The 13,644-nt window shown below is 53.7% G+C and overlaps 6 protein-coding genes across 6 annotated transcripts; 2 read left to right on the top strand and 4 right to left on the bottom strand.

The window, feature by feature from the left end:
- The first annotated feature begins 241 nt into the window (after positions 1–241).
- Positions 242–1,743, top strand: PV07_05738 (uncharacterized protein). Its single transcript, XM_016392651.1, has 2 exons — positions 242–1,564; positions 1,665–1,743. The coding sequence occupies exon 1, from the start codon at positions 405–407 to the stop codon at positions 981–983; it is 579 nt and encodes a 192-aa protein (XP_016250170.1). The 5' UTR covers positions 242–404; the 3' UTR covers positions 984–1,564; positions 1,665–1,743.
- On the bottom strand, positions 1,514–3,608 carry PV07_05737 (uncharacterized protein). Its single transcript, XM_016392650.1, has one exon. It carries the CDS (start codon positions 3,467–3,469, stop codon positions 1,706–1,708), a length of 1,764 nt encoding a protein of 587 aa, XP_016250169.1. The 5' UTR covers positions 3,470–3,608; the 3' UTR covers positions 1,514–1,705.
- Positions 3,609–4,156: 548 nt separating this feature from the next.
- PV07_05736 (uncharacterized protein) lies at positions 4,157–5,749 on the bottom strand (the record flags this gene model as incomplete). Its single annotated transcript, XM_016392649.1, has 3 exons — positions 4,157–4,454; positions 4,519–4,963; positions 5,029–5,749. 3 exons carry the CDS (start codon positions 5,747–5,749, stop codon positions 4,157–4,159), a joined length of 1,464 nt encoding a protein of 487 aa, XP_016250168.1.
- Positions 5,750–6,415: 666 nt separating this feature from the next.
- PV07_05735 (uncharacterized protein) lies at positions 6,416–8,706 on the bottom strand. The gene has a single exon (XM_016392648.1). It carries the CDS (start codon positions 8,623–8,625, stop codon positions 6,769–6,771), a length of 1,857 nt encoding a protein of 618 aa, XP_016250167.1. The 5' UTR covers positions 8,626–8,706; the 3' UTR covers positions 6,416–6,768.
- Positions 8,707–9,627: 921 nt separating this feature from the next.
- On the top strand, positions 9,628–11,767 carry PV07_05734 (uncharacterized protein). The gene has a single exon (XM_016392647.1). The coding sequence runs from the start codon at positions 9,739–9,741 to the stop codon at positions 11,401–11,403; it is 1,665 nt and encodes a 554-aa protein (XP_016250166.1). The 5' UTR covers positions 9,628–9,738; the 3' UTR covers positions 11,404–11,767.
- On the bottom strand, positions 11,698–13,627 carry PV07_05733 (uncharacterized protein). The gene is made up of 4 exons (XM_016392646.1): positions 13,340–13,627; positions 13,031–13,279; positions 12,671–12,977; positions 11,698–12,545 (listed from the first exon to the last, which is right to left on the bottom strand). Exons 1-4 carry the CDS (start codon positions 13,592–13,594, stop codon positions 11,965–11,967), a joined length of 1,392 nt encoding a protein of 463 aa, XP_016250165.1. The 5' UTR covers positions 13,595–13,627; the 3' UTR covers positions 11,698–11,964.
- Positions 13,628–13,644: the final 17 nt, after the last annotated feature.

The raw sequence follows: 13,644 nt of genomic DNA, 5'->3' as shown, positions 1-13,644 counted from the left end.
GAGCAGATATTGAGTCGAGGTGCGGTTAGTGGAGAAGGCTTTTTGGAGAAGTGAGGCCGCGGGACGGTGACGGGAAACACTAGTCTCAAGAGAAGGCGGTCCGGGCTTGTCCTCGATATTCGCCAGCTCGAAGAATCGGCCGAGGGGGGAGGGGAGATGTCGAAAGAGGTGTTCGTGGTAGTCTTCGCTCGTTCACTCGCCTTGACGCCACTGTGCTGGAGAAAGGCCTTCCTTGCCTGCGAGGTGCCAATCCAATACGAGGTCGCGTCGGCATCACATCGGAGCGGAGGCGGATCGGAAAATCAAAAGACCTTTCTCGGAAGAAACCATCGTCATCGGAGAGGACTGCCTTCGACTTATTTTCTTTTCACCCAAGTCACATTTCTTGAGGATTTTGAAGCACCATGCGATCAATAACACACGCGGCGCGCAGGGCAGCTGGCAGCGCCTTCGCGTCACAAGCCCTCAAGAGTTACTCACGGCTTCCATCGCTCGCGTCCAGAAATCCGCTGGTTTGGCGGCAGCCCACTCCAACCCGTCGTGGATTCGCGCCGATCGTCCGGTACAACTCTTCACTATCTGTGCCCGGGGCCAAACCTCAGCCAGCCGAAGCGCGAGACGAGCCTTCCTACGAACTGAGCTTCACCTGCAAGCCCTGCCTCTACCGGTCCACCCACCGCATCACCAAACATGGCTACCACCAGGGAACGGTTCTGGTGACCTGTCCGTCCTGCAAAGCCCGCCACGTTATCGCCGACCACCTCAAAATCTTTCTAGACAAGAGCTCGACTCTGGAGGATATATTAAGGAAAAAGGCAGCGGCCGGCGAAGATTTCACCAAACTATTGAAAAAGGGAAGACTAGGCATCCGCCCGGGCGATTTGGTGGGCAATGAAGGCGAAGAGGATCTTGAGTTCTGGGAGGATGGCACCGAATCTGTGCACACCCCGATTGAGGAAAAGCGAGCAGGTCAACAAGGTTGATATCAATACCGGGGCCACGTACGGAGTGCAAATACAATCTCTGATGCCTCGTCGCGCCGTTACGTCGACAGAGAACACAGACGATGGTCGGTGTTCACGTCTTACTGTCGCAACATCTCTTCACACCTCGATGGACAGATTATGACCTCAAAGTCTGACTCGCCAGCGTATCAGACTTTCTGTTGCCACCACTTCCTTCTCATCAGAATACGAGAAAGGTCAACGTCCACATCGAGGTCAGGAAACATCTACCAAACCCATCTCCGCTCCACTGCACCGAACTCTAGTCAGCACTTGACTGCCCAAGTGCCTAAGTGAGCTGCTTGCCCCTTCCAGCCCTACGATTTTGTCGGCCTCCGGTCACGGCTGGGCTTGCTGGAAAGGACCTTTCGAGCCGATAGGAGACTGTACTATACGTGTACGGTTTACGAAGCGTGTATAGTTGTCGCTTCGTTCGCAGAAAACCGACAGACCCGTTCGCCGAGGGCGGTCGCGCGGGAGTATGTACAAAAATGTATGAACACGATAGATGGCGTTCAAAAATTGATACTATTAGTTTCGGATGTTTATGACTCTACGAGGTACCACTCCACGATGTTGTCCCAGCCAAAGCCCCAGCCCAAAGTCCAGCGAGTGAATCTTTTGTCATCTCAACGCCAGCTAATTTATCGCTCTTAATAGACCCTCTTTGTCCGATGCGTTCTAGGTGTAATCTTCTCTCTTCAATGCCCATTAACAACAGTCTCCCTGACCAAATACACCCTCGCCTCCCAGGGGCTCAGGTACTTGCCGACCTCCTCCCCCGGGCCGAGATTACTGACCAACAACTCCTTCTTCACACCCTCCAAGTCGTGCGGGTAATGCAAAGGCTGGGTGTCGTTGGAGAAGTTGAGAAAGACCAACAGCTTCCGGTCGCCGTCCGGGTGGGTCTTTGTGAAGGTGAAGACGTCCTGGTCGAAGAAGTCCCAGACCTGGAAGTCGCGGCCGAAGACGGTGAGCTCGACCTGCTCCTTGCGCAGCTGGATCATGGACTTCCAGAAGGATAGGACCGAGTGCGGGTTGTCGCGCTGCGCGGCGACGTTGACGGCCTCGTAGTCGTCGTGGACGCGGATCCAGGGCTTGCCTGTCGTGAAGCCGGCGTTGGCGGACGCGTCCCATTGCACGGGCAGGCGGGCGTTGTCTCTCCCCACCAGCTGCAGGCCCTTCATAGCCTTCTGCAGCCAAAGCGGGTCATCCTTGTGCCGCGTCTTGACGTCGTTATAGGCGTTGAGCGAGTCGATATCCCGGAGCTCCTCCACGCCCCAGTGTTCCGGATGGTTGTACATGCCGATCTCCTGGCCCTGGTAGATGAACAGCGTGCCCGTGAGGGTGCACATCAACACGGCGAGCATCTTAGCCGCCTTTTCGCGCCATTGCGGCTTGTCCGTGGCGAACCGCGACAAGCTGCGGCCTTGGTCGTGGTTCTCCAGGAACACCGTCGTCCAGGCATCCGTGCCGTCGGTCAGACGCTGCACCTTGCGGACAGCCTCTTTGAGCTGCGGCAAAGTGTGTCGGACGGTATGGTGCTTTTTCCCACCACCTCCGTTGGGAGTTCCCAGCATGACGACGTCGAAGTCGAAGACACAGCTCAGCTCTCTCGCCTCAGCGGAGACGTATTTCAGCACCTCTGCCGCTTCTGTACCGGGTAGTTCCCCGACGATCAAGATGTCACCGTATTTGTCGAGGACCTGTTGGCGTTGCTCTCTGAACCATTCGTGCATTCGTGGGCCGTTAATGTAATATTCTTCCGCAGGCTGGAATTCTTCTCCATGCAGCTTCGTCACCGCGTCAGGGAACGATACGTCCTTGGAGTACAAATTGCAGGCGTCCACGCGGAATCCGTCAATGCCCCGATCGAGCCAGAACTCAATAGCGGACTTGTAGATCGCCTTACGGGTTTCCTCGTTCTCCCAGTTCAAATCCGGCTGCTCCTTCACGAACAGATGGAGGTAATACTGGTCCCGCTCTTCACAGTACTCCCACGCACTGCCGCCGAAGATGGACCGCCAGTTGCTCGGTGGGTGTCTCTTGCCGTTCATGATTTTCGGATCCCGCCAGACGTACCAGTCGGCGTACTTGTTGGTCCTGCTTTTGCGCGATTCCTGGAACCAGGCATGCTGGTCGCTGGTATGGTTGATGACCAGGTCCAGAATCAGCTTCATCCCGCGGTCGTGGCACTCCTTGATCAACCGATCCATGTCGGCGAGTGTACCGTAGGCAGGATAGACGTCCTCGTAGTTGGAAATGTCGTAGCCCATGTCCTTTTGCGGCGAGTCGTACATGGGTGACAGCCATATCGTTTCCACCCCGAGATCTTTCAGGTAGGGTAATGTGCTGATGATGCCGGGAATGTCACCGATTCCATCGCCATTGCTGTCCTTGTAGGAAGCAGGCCAGATTTGATAGCAGGTGCTGGCTTTCCACCAGTTTGGTTTCGGCGCAGACATGTCCTAAATCAACGACTTCAAAGACTGAGGGTTTGATGAAACTTCTGCAGTTAGAGTGTACAGGGAGAGATAAGGCGAGAGAAAGGAAAAGAAAATATCGAAAGCACAATAGCGAGAGACGGCACAGTCTTCAGAACAAAGTGACTGAAAGTTGGAGATACGCGGCAAATACCTTTTAAGCAAATGGCAAGAGCCACGAAGAACGACGGACCGCCTTCTCGATGAGTCCTAGGTGAGCTCTGCCTTCAGGGCAAACCTTGAGATCATCACGTCGCCATCGAACTTTTATTCGGAGAAACTCGAAGGGGCAAGGAGGCGCTGGTGGTATATGCTGCGGTCACGCGTACAGCAATTCTAGGCTTCGCACATCAGCCGTTGAAGCGGTTAAGATTGTCAAGGTAGGATTTGGAGATGGCTGAACTTGTCTGAGAAGGGAAGAGATGCGAGGCACGCGACGACGCCGTCGATTCTCAAGGTCCATCTGGACTCTGGACGAAGATGCGGGGAGGTCGAGACAGAATTTGTCCGAGAGTTTGGCCGCCCAAAGGCAAACAACTCTCGTAAGACGCCGCTATCTCCATGATGGGAATCTGCTCCGCTCGGAGACGGTAGAGTGGGCGATGGCAATATCGAAGAATCCTTCAGCAGAAGAGTCGTAGGTTGTGGCTTCTGGATGAGGCTCTAGGTCTACCCATCTACCAAATATTGTATTTTCCTGCGACGGCTCGTTCTCATCAATTCCTTGTTGGTCTTCCAGCGCATAAAGACACAGCGGAAAGGGAATAGCAAAATATTCACTGCGCGCCATGCAAGCAGCACGCCAAGATTCAGACCAATCCGACTATGTGTATCAAATAGGATCGTGCGGCTGGCGTTGACAATACGATACAAGGGCCAGGCATAGCCGAACTGAAAGAAGCCCGGTGCCAAGGAGATCGCATAAAAGGCAGTTGAGACGTTGGAGATGACCCAGAAGATGAGCCACCTTAGGTAAGATGGTTAGCATTGATATGTGCACGGGATACGACGAGAGGGAACCGGAAACTCACAAAGCAGTCCACGGCTGACCAATAATCATTGTGACGTTCTCACTAGCCAAACCCAATGCATACATTCCCACCCAGTTCAGCATCCAATACCCCACAAATGTTGCGTGTCCGTAAGCATCTGGGTCTTTTGCCATCGTGGTATCGTTGTGCGGATACTTATTGGAAAAGGGGATGAGGAACGCCAGTGACACCAGCGAATAAGCCAGGGACATCAAGAGATAAGCAGCCGTCGTCATGAAGAGACGGAAGAGAACCAGTGCCCAAAAGTGTAGGGGAGGGTGGCACTTCGGGATGAGAAACTTGGTGTAAACCGGGAGGAAAAAGGAGAAGGAGACGAACGCAATGATGATGAGGTAGATGAGGCCGATTGTAACGGCCGGTGTGGCCTGTGCAGGTGCGAAGGGCCGGAGATCGAACGAGGAGAAGCCAATTGCCGGGTTCAATGCTTGCCGCGCATGAGAGTACGTGCCCGCGTCTAGCGATGTGTTGGACAGGACGTTCGTGATCCACTGTTCCACTGTTCTCCAAACATTGCCACCACGTTAACTCTGAATTCGAACAATTGAGGGTTGATGTAGTTGGCATAAGTGGTTTCATCTCGGGCTGAGTTGACGAATATCTGACCGCCGCCAAGCGGTGAGTAGCTGGAATTTCCACTGGCGACAGCGCGTTGAAGAAGTACCGTTGCGTTGGCATTGACAATGATGGCCGCCCAGACATGCTCATCGTAGACAGCTTGTCTCACTGCGATAGGGTCGCCACCATATTTCTCTGGAGGTTCGACCCTGTAGCTTAGTGCATAAGCAGGGAGCGAGGCTTGTTCTCGTGCAGGCTGCTTGACGGCGTCCCCAACCAAAGGTGTCGTACCTTCAAAGGGCGAAAAGCGACCATCGAAGCTGACCACGGCCACGGTCAGGGCTGACAAGTTCTGCGGCACATGGAATAAAACGGCCCAGTAGAGGGACAGAACGCAAAGGATGAAGCAGAAGAGTATCAGGACTGTAAGGGCCCACTTCTTCGCGACTTCTTTGCGTACACCCTTTAGTGATGGGTCGAAAAGGCCGACTGGCAACGGAGGAATTTCTGGTGAATTCCTTTCTTCATCGCCGCTAGTCCCACGCAGCGCTTGGTTCTCGTCCTTCTCATGCCCCGAATCTTTGCATTGCTTCTCTAATTGTTCGTCTTCTGCACGTTCTGACTGTAGGGTATGATCTGAGCCGTTTCCTTCCATGCTTCAGGGTCTGCAGAGGTCCTCTTGAAACATGGACCGTCGCTTCTTCAAGGCAAGAAATTCGCAGACATAAGACAGGGTGATGGACGGTCTTGCCACGGGTGCACTAGGCCAAGCAAGGGATCTTCTTCTGTTGAGTCAAACGCTTCATCTGGCCGCATCTCCAATGAGGAAGACTCGAGGCTTAAAGTCTGTGGGTTTGGGGGAAATGAGCACCCATTTGACAGCTCTCGAGCATACCTAAGAACTAGGGCGTCAGTTTTTGGCATCAAAGGCAAAAAGTCGTGACGTTGTGACTCTTGTTGACATGATGTCATCTTGCGAGTGTATCGCACATATCGTGTCACAGAGTCACAGTATTGCACGGCGATTATCTGGATGCCCTTGGACTGCAGACGCGATGTGGAAGCACGACTGACATCTCCAGGTGCGAAATCGTAGATTCTTAAACATCTCCTAAAGTCTTGTCAGCTTTTGACGTTGAAGATAAGATGGGTCTGCAAATATATGAGTCGTGAGGCCTAGTTCATCAGGCACTGCGTATCACGTTTCCAGGAGCCTTGGCTGACCGGAGATGACCCTGTGAGCACATTGCTCATGGAGCTAGTGATATTTATGATAGTTTCAGATACGAGACATGAAGAATTATAGTCGGACGTGCATCCTATTCATTGTTTAAGAGGAAACTGACAGTGTTGAGGAATGGGATTCGAATATTGGTCGGAACAAGGATATTCCGATACCGGGAGATGCCCTAGCTGAATGCCCAACTGTCGAGTTGACAATCTCACGACCTCAACGTCCTGGGAAATTCCAACCCTCTGTAGTTGTCCGTGGGATTTTCTCCGTCCTTGAATAACACCGTGGGCTGTGCCAACCCACTGCAGAGCCCTGATGCCGCATCCTGGCACCCCTGGGCATTCATAAAAGTCATGCTTAAGTCCTTGACCTCACCAACCTCTGGCTACATCGCACCGCATCCTCGCGGGTTCATAAAAGCCCCAGCCAACACCCTTCAATTAGAAGAGCTGCCGGCATGAACCGTAGGCAACCAACATCTGAGCGACAACCACAAACCCACCGATGGCCGGAGGCGCGTATATCCACCTCGCAGTCGGGTCCTGAACAACCGCCCCCACAAGAAAGCGCTCGTCTCCAAACACGATCCCAAATACCAGCCACGTCATGATCCAGACTCGTTGGGCATGAGTGCTCTCGCCTTCATGGAAATGCGTCATGATGCCCATGACCGCAATGGGAATGGCAGAGACCACGATGGCCCCACAGAATATTAGATTCCATTCCCGTACAACTCCACCCATTCCGATAGAGTTACTAACAGGCACTATAACTCCTCTCTCGTGTTCCAGATCTGCAGTTCCCAAGGAAGAGTTGAGAAGTCTGTCTTCGGGCGAGGCTTGTGGATTTGTTCGCACAGTCGGCGTTGGACGATGTGCCTGGGATCGGATCTTCAATGGAGCAACGCTGTCGTCGATTCGAGCGACTTTCTCGTCATAGTTCTCCTCGGACGAGCAGAGGTGCTCCTCGGCCTGAAGCTTGTGAATGATCATGAGATCGTTGTCGCTGCTTGTTCCATCAGATTGACCGTTGCGAAATACCACGTTCACTGATTTAGGATTTTGTATACCTCTCATCCGGCCAACCACTCGGTCGAATTTGATTCCTGTTCGTCGTTCGGCCTCGTCCATCACGTCATCTCTCATCAGATACACTGCATCAAAGTGCGGTGTCAAGATATTGCCGAGAAGATTGATGATGGACATTACGAGATAAGGCGTCACGGTGAGGCCAAAAGCCGCGTACCCAAACCTGGTGATTTGCTCGCCTCGGCTCTCGTACAAGGTGAACCCGGCATAAACAGTTTGAAACACTGCGAAGACGCTCTTCGCATAGCTGTATGACATGGCAACCGCATCAGCGTGATGGATATCTCCTTGCGAGCTCCCAAGGCTGGCACTCACACGCTGGCACGTTGAAGCGTCTCCGGGTAGTATTGCCAATGAATAACCAGGCGGCAAGTTACAATTGCCATGAACGATGCGGCTTGTAAGATCATACCAGTGCGTAACCGGCATGAACGAGTTCTCTTCATTAAGGTATTCCTCGTCGCCGACAACTCGGAAGTTGAGAATCTCGCTTCTCGTGTGACTCGCTTCAGCTATGGTGGATGTTGGCGTTGTGGCTCTCACAGCTTCAGCCGGATTGGACGCAGGGTTCATGGTCGAGTTGACCTGCAGGGCTCTGAATCCCACTTGTGTGGCATCTGGATTTGCCTCTACCGGCGCATTTTCAGGCTTCGGTGAGGATGTTGTAAAGAAGTGCTGGATGAGGTCTGTGTATTCACTCAACTCAACTTGCGATGTCTGCTCTGACCCGTCATGGTGCCCAAATGGTGGTTTTTCAGTCGCAAGTTGTAAATCTTTTACAATGTCTCCATCCTGTGGCCTCCATTTACTGTTACGCACGACGACACACAGCGCCCCGGCCTTGCACGCTTTTTCGAGCGGCGTTTTACAGCGTATGGGGCATTTGATGATCGCAGTGAGGCCTCTTATCATGCCAGAAGTCGGAAAGATCAGGGCCATCAGCAGTGCACCAGCGGTCTTAATCATTGACTCTCCAGGGATAGATCTGACCGTGGCGATATGGGTAAAATAATTGGCGGAAAAGAACAACAGTACCGACTTCCACGTGGACGGCGTACAAAGAAGATTTTCGTTAGGAATATATCTCGATCCTGGAGGTGCCTCGATCGTCATGTTGACATCCCCTTGAGTCTTGATGACTGCAGCATGGCAGATGGGAACCGCTGTAAGCTGCGCGAAGGCAAGAATCAGCAATAGCAGTTGATGCATTCTGATGATGTTCCCAGGACTGAGACGACGAAGAGGCGCTCAGTCTGGTGGAGGAGGACTCGACTTAAAAATATGAGAGAGTCTCGAACAAGAAGAGACCGACAGCCTCACCAGCCATATTTGAATGGAGACCACAGGCCTGCTAGCGGGTGCCCCTTGCTGCCAGCCTCAAAAGACTGGCCAACTTCATAACGAGTCAAAACTCATCAACTGGGCCACAAGGCAGACAGATGAACAGAAGAGCTGCCCCCTTACTGGTGGCGGTGGCTGAGCAGACGCCACCTTTTTTTTGGGCGCGAATCCCGACCAGGAAGCCAGCCCCGTCTTCAAGAGATGTGACGATGCACAGAGGGACAGCTCATGTGTTTTCTCACAAGAGTGAAAATGAGTTGTGCTCCTGTTAAGGAAAAAGAGAAGGAAGTTAGGTATGTGCTATTTAACACTGGTAAGCTCGGAGCTTGTCAGGGGGCCACTGGGGAACTGCACAGCCCAGTTGCGGCCGCTGAGAGGCTGAACCGGATGATATTAGATCCTGAGAGCAAGGGATACCTTAGAAGCCAATATATGTGGCGAGTTCTTGCGGATTTAAGTTGCATGACCAGGTTGCGGTTCAGCTGGCTCTAACAAATACATACCTCGGTGCGTGTGTCTGTGCCATTATACCTGGAAACCAACTCTATCACCAGAGAAGCCATCTACAACCTCTCAGTATGGGATCAAAAGCCGCCATCGCTTTCACACCACCGTGATCTCCAGCTCCCTCAGCGGCTCATCTTTGGGGCTGTACAGAATTACTGCTTCACTCACTATCCACATAGCATGCAAGAGGAGGATGTGGATGAGGATGGAACGGGCCGGCCCTCGTGGCCCTCAACGCAGCAAGTGATGTATCGACGCGACTCCGACAAGGCTGAAGTTGTCAAGGTGGGATAGCTGCGTCGGGGGCGAAAAGGCGAAGACAAGAAAAGGCAACTTTTGGGGGCCTATATCTGCGCCGAAATCGTTCTGGTTGCCTGATCGCTGCCTGTCTGCGCGACCTATTTAAACCGCGGAATTTCGACCTTGTCTTCCTCGCGTCTCTATATACCATGTCTTGCCAATCTCTCGCAAAAGATGCTCAACCAATTTCCCCTGGAGGTCTTGGTGCACGTCCTCTCCTTCTTGGAGTGTGAGGACTTGCAGGCCGTTCGCCTAGTGAACAGGGCCTTGTCGAGCAAAGCTGGTCCTGTCTTGTTCCGAACGGTCTGCGTTTCATGTCTCACTCTGGATCGGCTTCACAACATTAGTCGTCACCCTACGCTCTGCCTGGCTGTAGAGGAGCTTCAGTATCAGGAGTTCAACTTTGACCTCGTTGTCGACGATCAACGCTCCTGGACTGTCGAAGATCGGCCGACATGGAGGAAGAGAAGGATGCAATACTTGACCAGAACGATTGCCGAGTTCATTGCAATGTCGAGACAGGGGATGCAATCCTCAGAAGGAGACCCGGACGTGGTATATCTGCCGAGCGGTGTTACATTGGTCGACGTGGAGCAGGAGGCGAGTGAAGACGAGATCCAAGCTATGATCCAAGCAGTCAAGGAGTTGTACGCCGAAAACGCCCGCCTGCAAAGCCCTCAGCGCCTCTATGAAGCCTTCTGCGAAGCGTTTCCGCACCTCCCAAATCTGCATCGTGTTATCTGCGTCGAGGCTGACGCTGGTTGTACAGCGTTGGATTCTTCGCGGATAGAACGCACAGGAGCTCTCCAACGTCTGAGAAACGTCTTCCCTCTGCCAGACCGCGCCTTGAGATCGTGCCTTCAACCAGACACGCGGGACTGGCCATCGCACGGATTCATGGGCGTCTGGCGTGCCTTGAGTGACCAGGATTCAAACACTGGTGGTATACGACACCTCGAGATCCGACGGGGCAGCGATCTCTTCGTCAAGCGGGGCATATACCTCCACCCACCGGAATCCGAGGATAATGTCCTGGTGAATGGTTTCCAAAACCTGACAGTGTTAAGTCTCTGCCTCGAAGTGGATATGAGTTCTCCGGGGGTGGCAGTGCCCCAGGCAGCCATCCTGGCCGAAGCACTGGCCAGGGCATCGCAGCTGAGGCGGCTCGAGATATGCCTCACGTCACCCTGGGTGCTGCGCTCTCCGGTGAGCGACTGGACGATACAAAACAGCCACTGGGGCATTCCGTTCGGCGACCGAGACGTTTCTCGAGAAAACATACTGCCGTTTGTCGCGTTCCCGGAGCTCCACACGGTTGTCTTCGAGGAAGTCGACTTCACGAGCGAGCAGATATGTGCTTGGCTGTTCATGCAACCCAAGCTGAGACACCTTGTCCTGAGACGACCGTATCTCAGGGGACGGTGGCAAGACCTGGTGCAAACGTGGTGGGAAACCCCCGAGTTTTACCTCGACTCGTTCGAACTGATCAGCCCCTGGGATCACGACAACAGAGACTTTGAAGAGAGCACACCGCGTCGAGAGACAGCCCAAGTGCCGTCTCGCGTTTCGAGTGATGCCATCCTTGACTTTATCAACCATGGTGGACGGAACCCTTTCGACGGCCGGATTTGGAGACCATTCTACGCGTCGGAGGGAGCTAGGGGGGATGGTGCTGAAGACGATAATCTGTCAAACTACTCCGATCTCTCCGAATGGGTGCCGGAAGACCATCCTACACCGGTTGAGGACCCCGAAGGGCCCGAATTCGACGAAGACTATGACTTTGATGCCGAGGAGGACAGTGATATCGAGATGGAGGAGTCGTCGAGTGTCGGTTGAAGGATTTCAGAATCTACTGCCTGGACTTGTGTCGGCAGATATACATTTCCTTCCAGTTCACTTCGAAAGAGCTGGGACTGTTGGTGAGAAAGAGCGCAGAAATACGCTGTACGTGCCACAACTTCCGACTTGTTTCCTTTGGTTGGCAAAGAGAATGTCATGAATCGACGACAGCCTCAACCCCAAGGGTCGAACGCACCTTGAATAATACGTTTTGTTTTTCCGTTCTAGAGAATCTAGCGAGTATACGCCTTACTTAATACGTAGCTGGCTACCCGTGGCACGGTACTCGACTTGATGAAGCTTTCGCTCGAAGTCAACTTCGATACAGACACTTCGTGTTCCAGGAACACTCTTAATTCATACCTACGCAGCTCTCTTTCCTTAGAAAGTAGAAACAATGCCACCCATATACTGCAGACTCCCGGTCCTCAAGCATCCCTTTCAAATGTCCATGTCACAATTGAACCGAAATGCAATCTTCCTTGACCGCCATTATACCCAGAGAACGCTCGCAAAGTGTTCTCGCTTCTCTTCCCATCGACCGCCCCAAGCCCGATTTTATTCGTTGTCCTTGACGTCGATGACGGTCGCCTTGAACTTCCGGGCGGGAATCCTGCGATTGAACAAGATATCGCTCTCGCGGTACGAGCGGTGCTTGAGCTCGGGAAGGAAGAAGAAGGCCATGACCCAGCAGACGCACGCGGTGCCCCCCCAGACGTAGCCGCACTTGCCCGCGAGGTTCCACCCGGTCGGGTTGAGCATCTTGGAGGCGAGGTAGATCATGGGGATCTCGGCGACGTAGTACGCGGCGCGCCCGACGCCGGTGCTCAGCGCGCGCAGGCGCACCGAGGACGTCTCGGCGATGATGGTGTACGAGATCGGGCCCATGCAGCCGGCGAAGACGAAGGAGATGAGGATGCCCAGCACGGCCTGGGCGTAGTTGGTCGCGCTGTTCTGGCCCACGGAGGCGCAGATGCCCAGCACAAAGAGCAGGGTGATGTTGGTGGCCGTGCCCCAGAGGTAGATGGTCCGGCGGCCGAACCAGGCAGTGAGGAACCAAGAGCCCGCGTTCGCGCAGAATTGGAGACACGAGTTGATCAGATTGAGCTCGAAAGCCTTGTCGGTCGAGATCCCGGCCTCTAAATCAACAGAGCAGTCAGCCCGTGTATGTTTTGAAAGCTGTGAGAAGAGAGAGAGAGAGAGAGAGAGAGAGAGAGAGAGAGAGAGAGAGAGAGAGAGAGAGAGAGAGAGAGAGATGACTTACGTTCGAAGAAGAAAGTCGCCTGGTTGGCAATCAGGTTACCTGCAAAATTCTGCGAGGCGTACATTAAGCAGATGATGATCGTCCGTCGAAGATCGGTGCCCTTGAAAAGGTCGAGGAGCGTGGGAGCACCACCCTGGCGCAGCTCGATCTCGACGGTTCGTTCCATCATTGCGAGTGTCTGTTCAGCGTGCTCCGTGGACTCGGTGCCGAGACGCTTGATGGAGCGAAGGGCTTCCTTCTTGCGTCCACGACGAACCAGCCACCATGGAGATTCGGGCCCGAGGAAGATGAGAATCAAGAGGGGCGTCTGGGACGAGTCAGCTTTGCCAGATCGAAGCATCTGAACAGGAGGGCACTCACGGGGAAGATCCACTGCAACGCCAGAGGCACTCGCCAGGCCCACTGGTCGTTGCGCTTGTTGTAGCCATACGTGGCCGCGGCGACGATGATTTGCCCGACAGACCAGGCCATCTGCAGACTCGCCGTGCAGGCACCTCGAAGGACGAGGGGGACAATCTCACTGGCGTAGGCGGGGGAGTTTGCGATGAAGAAACCCCAAGGGACGCCCTCCAACGCTTGTCCGACCGTGAGGACTGTGAGTGACTCGGCCTAAGAAAGTGGTCACGGTCAGGCGATAGAGCTCAGTAAGGGGTTCGGCGTGGTACTCACAAAGAACGAAATGAAAATCGTGGCATTCATCAGCACCAGGGCCAAGATGGTAGTCCAGCGATAGCCGAGCCGGTTGGTGACCGGTCCAGCCAGGAAGACGCCGACGAAAGCACCACATTGACCAGATTGGAACAGGGCGCTCTGCCATCGGGTTGGAATGGCATAGTCATCTCCCTTCAACAAGACGCCGTACTTTCTTTGGAAGACGGGAAGCGCGACAAAGTTACCGTTCAGAAACATGTCGAACGCTTCCATGACCTGGTGGGGGGCATCAGCTATCAGTTTTATCTTTTTTTTGGGGGGGG

The sequence above is a fragment of the Cladophialophora immunda genome (assembly GCF_000835495.1).
Source record: "Cladophialophora immunda strain CBS 83496 unplaced genomic scaffold supercont1.3, whole genome shotgun sequence".
In the NCBI taxonomy this organism is placed as follows: Eukaryota; Fungi; Ascomycota; class Eurotiomycetes; order Chaetothyriales; family Herpotrichiellaceae; genus Cladophialophora; species Cladophialophora immunda.
This window is presented reverse-complemented; position numbering and strand designations above follow the sequence as displayed.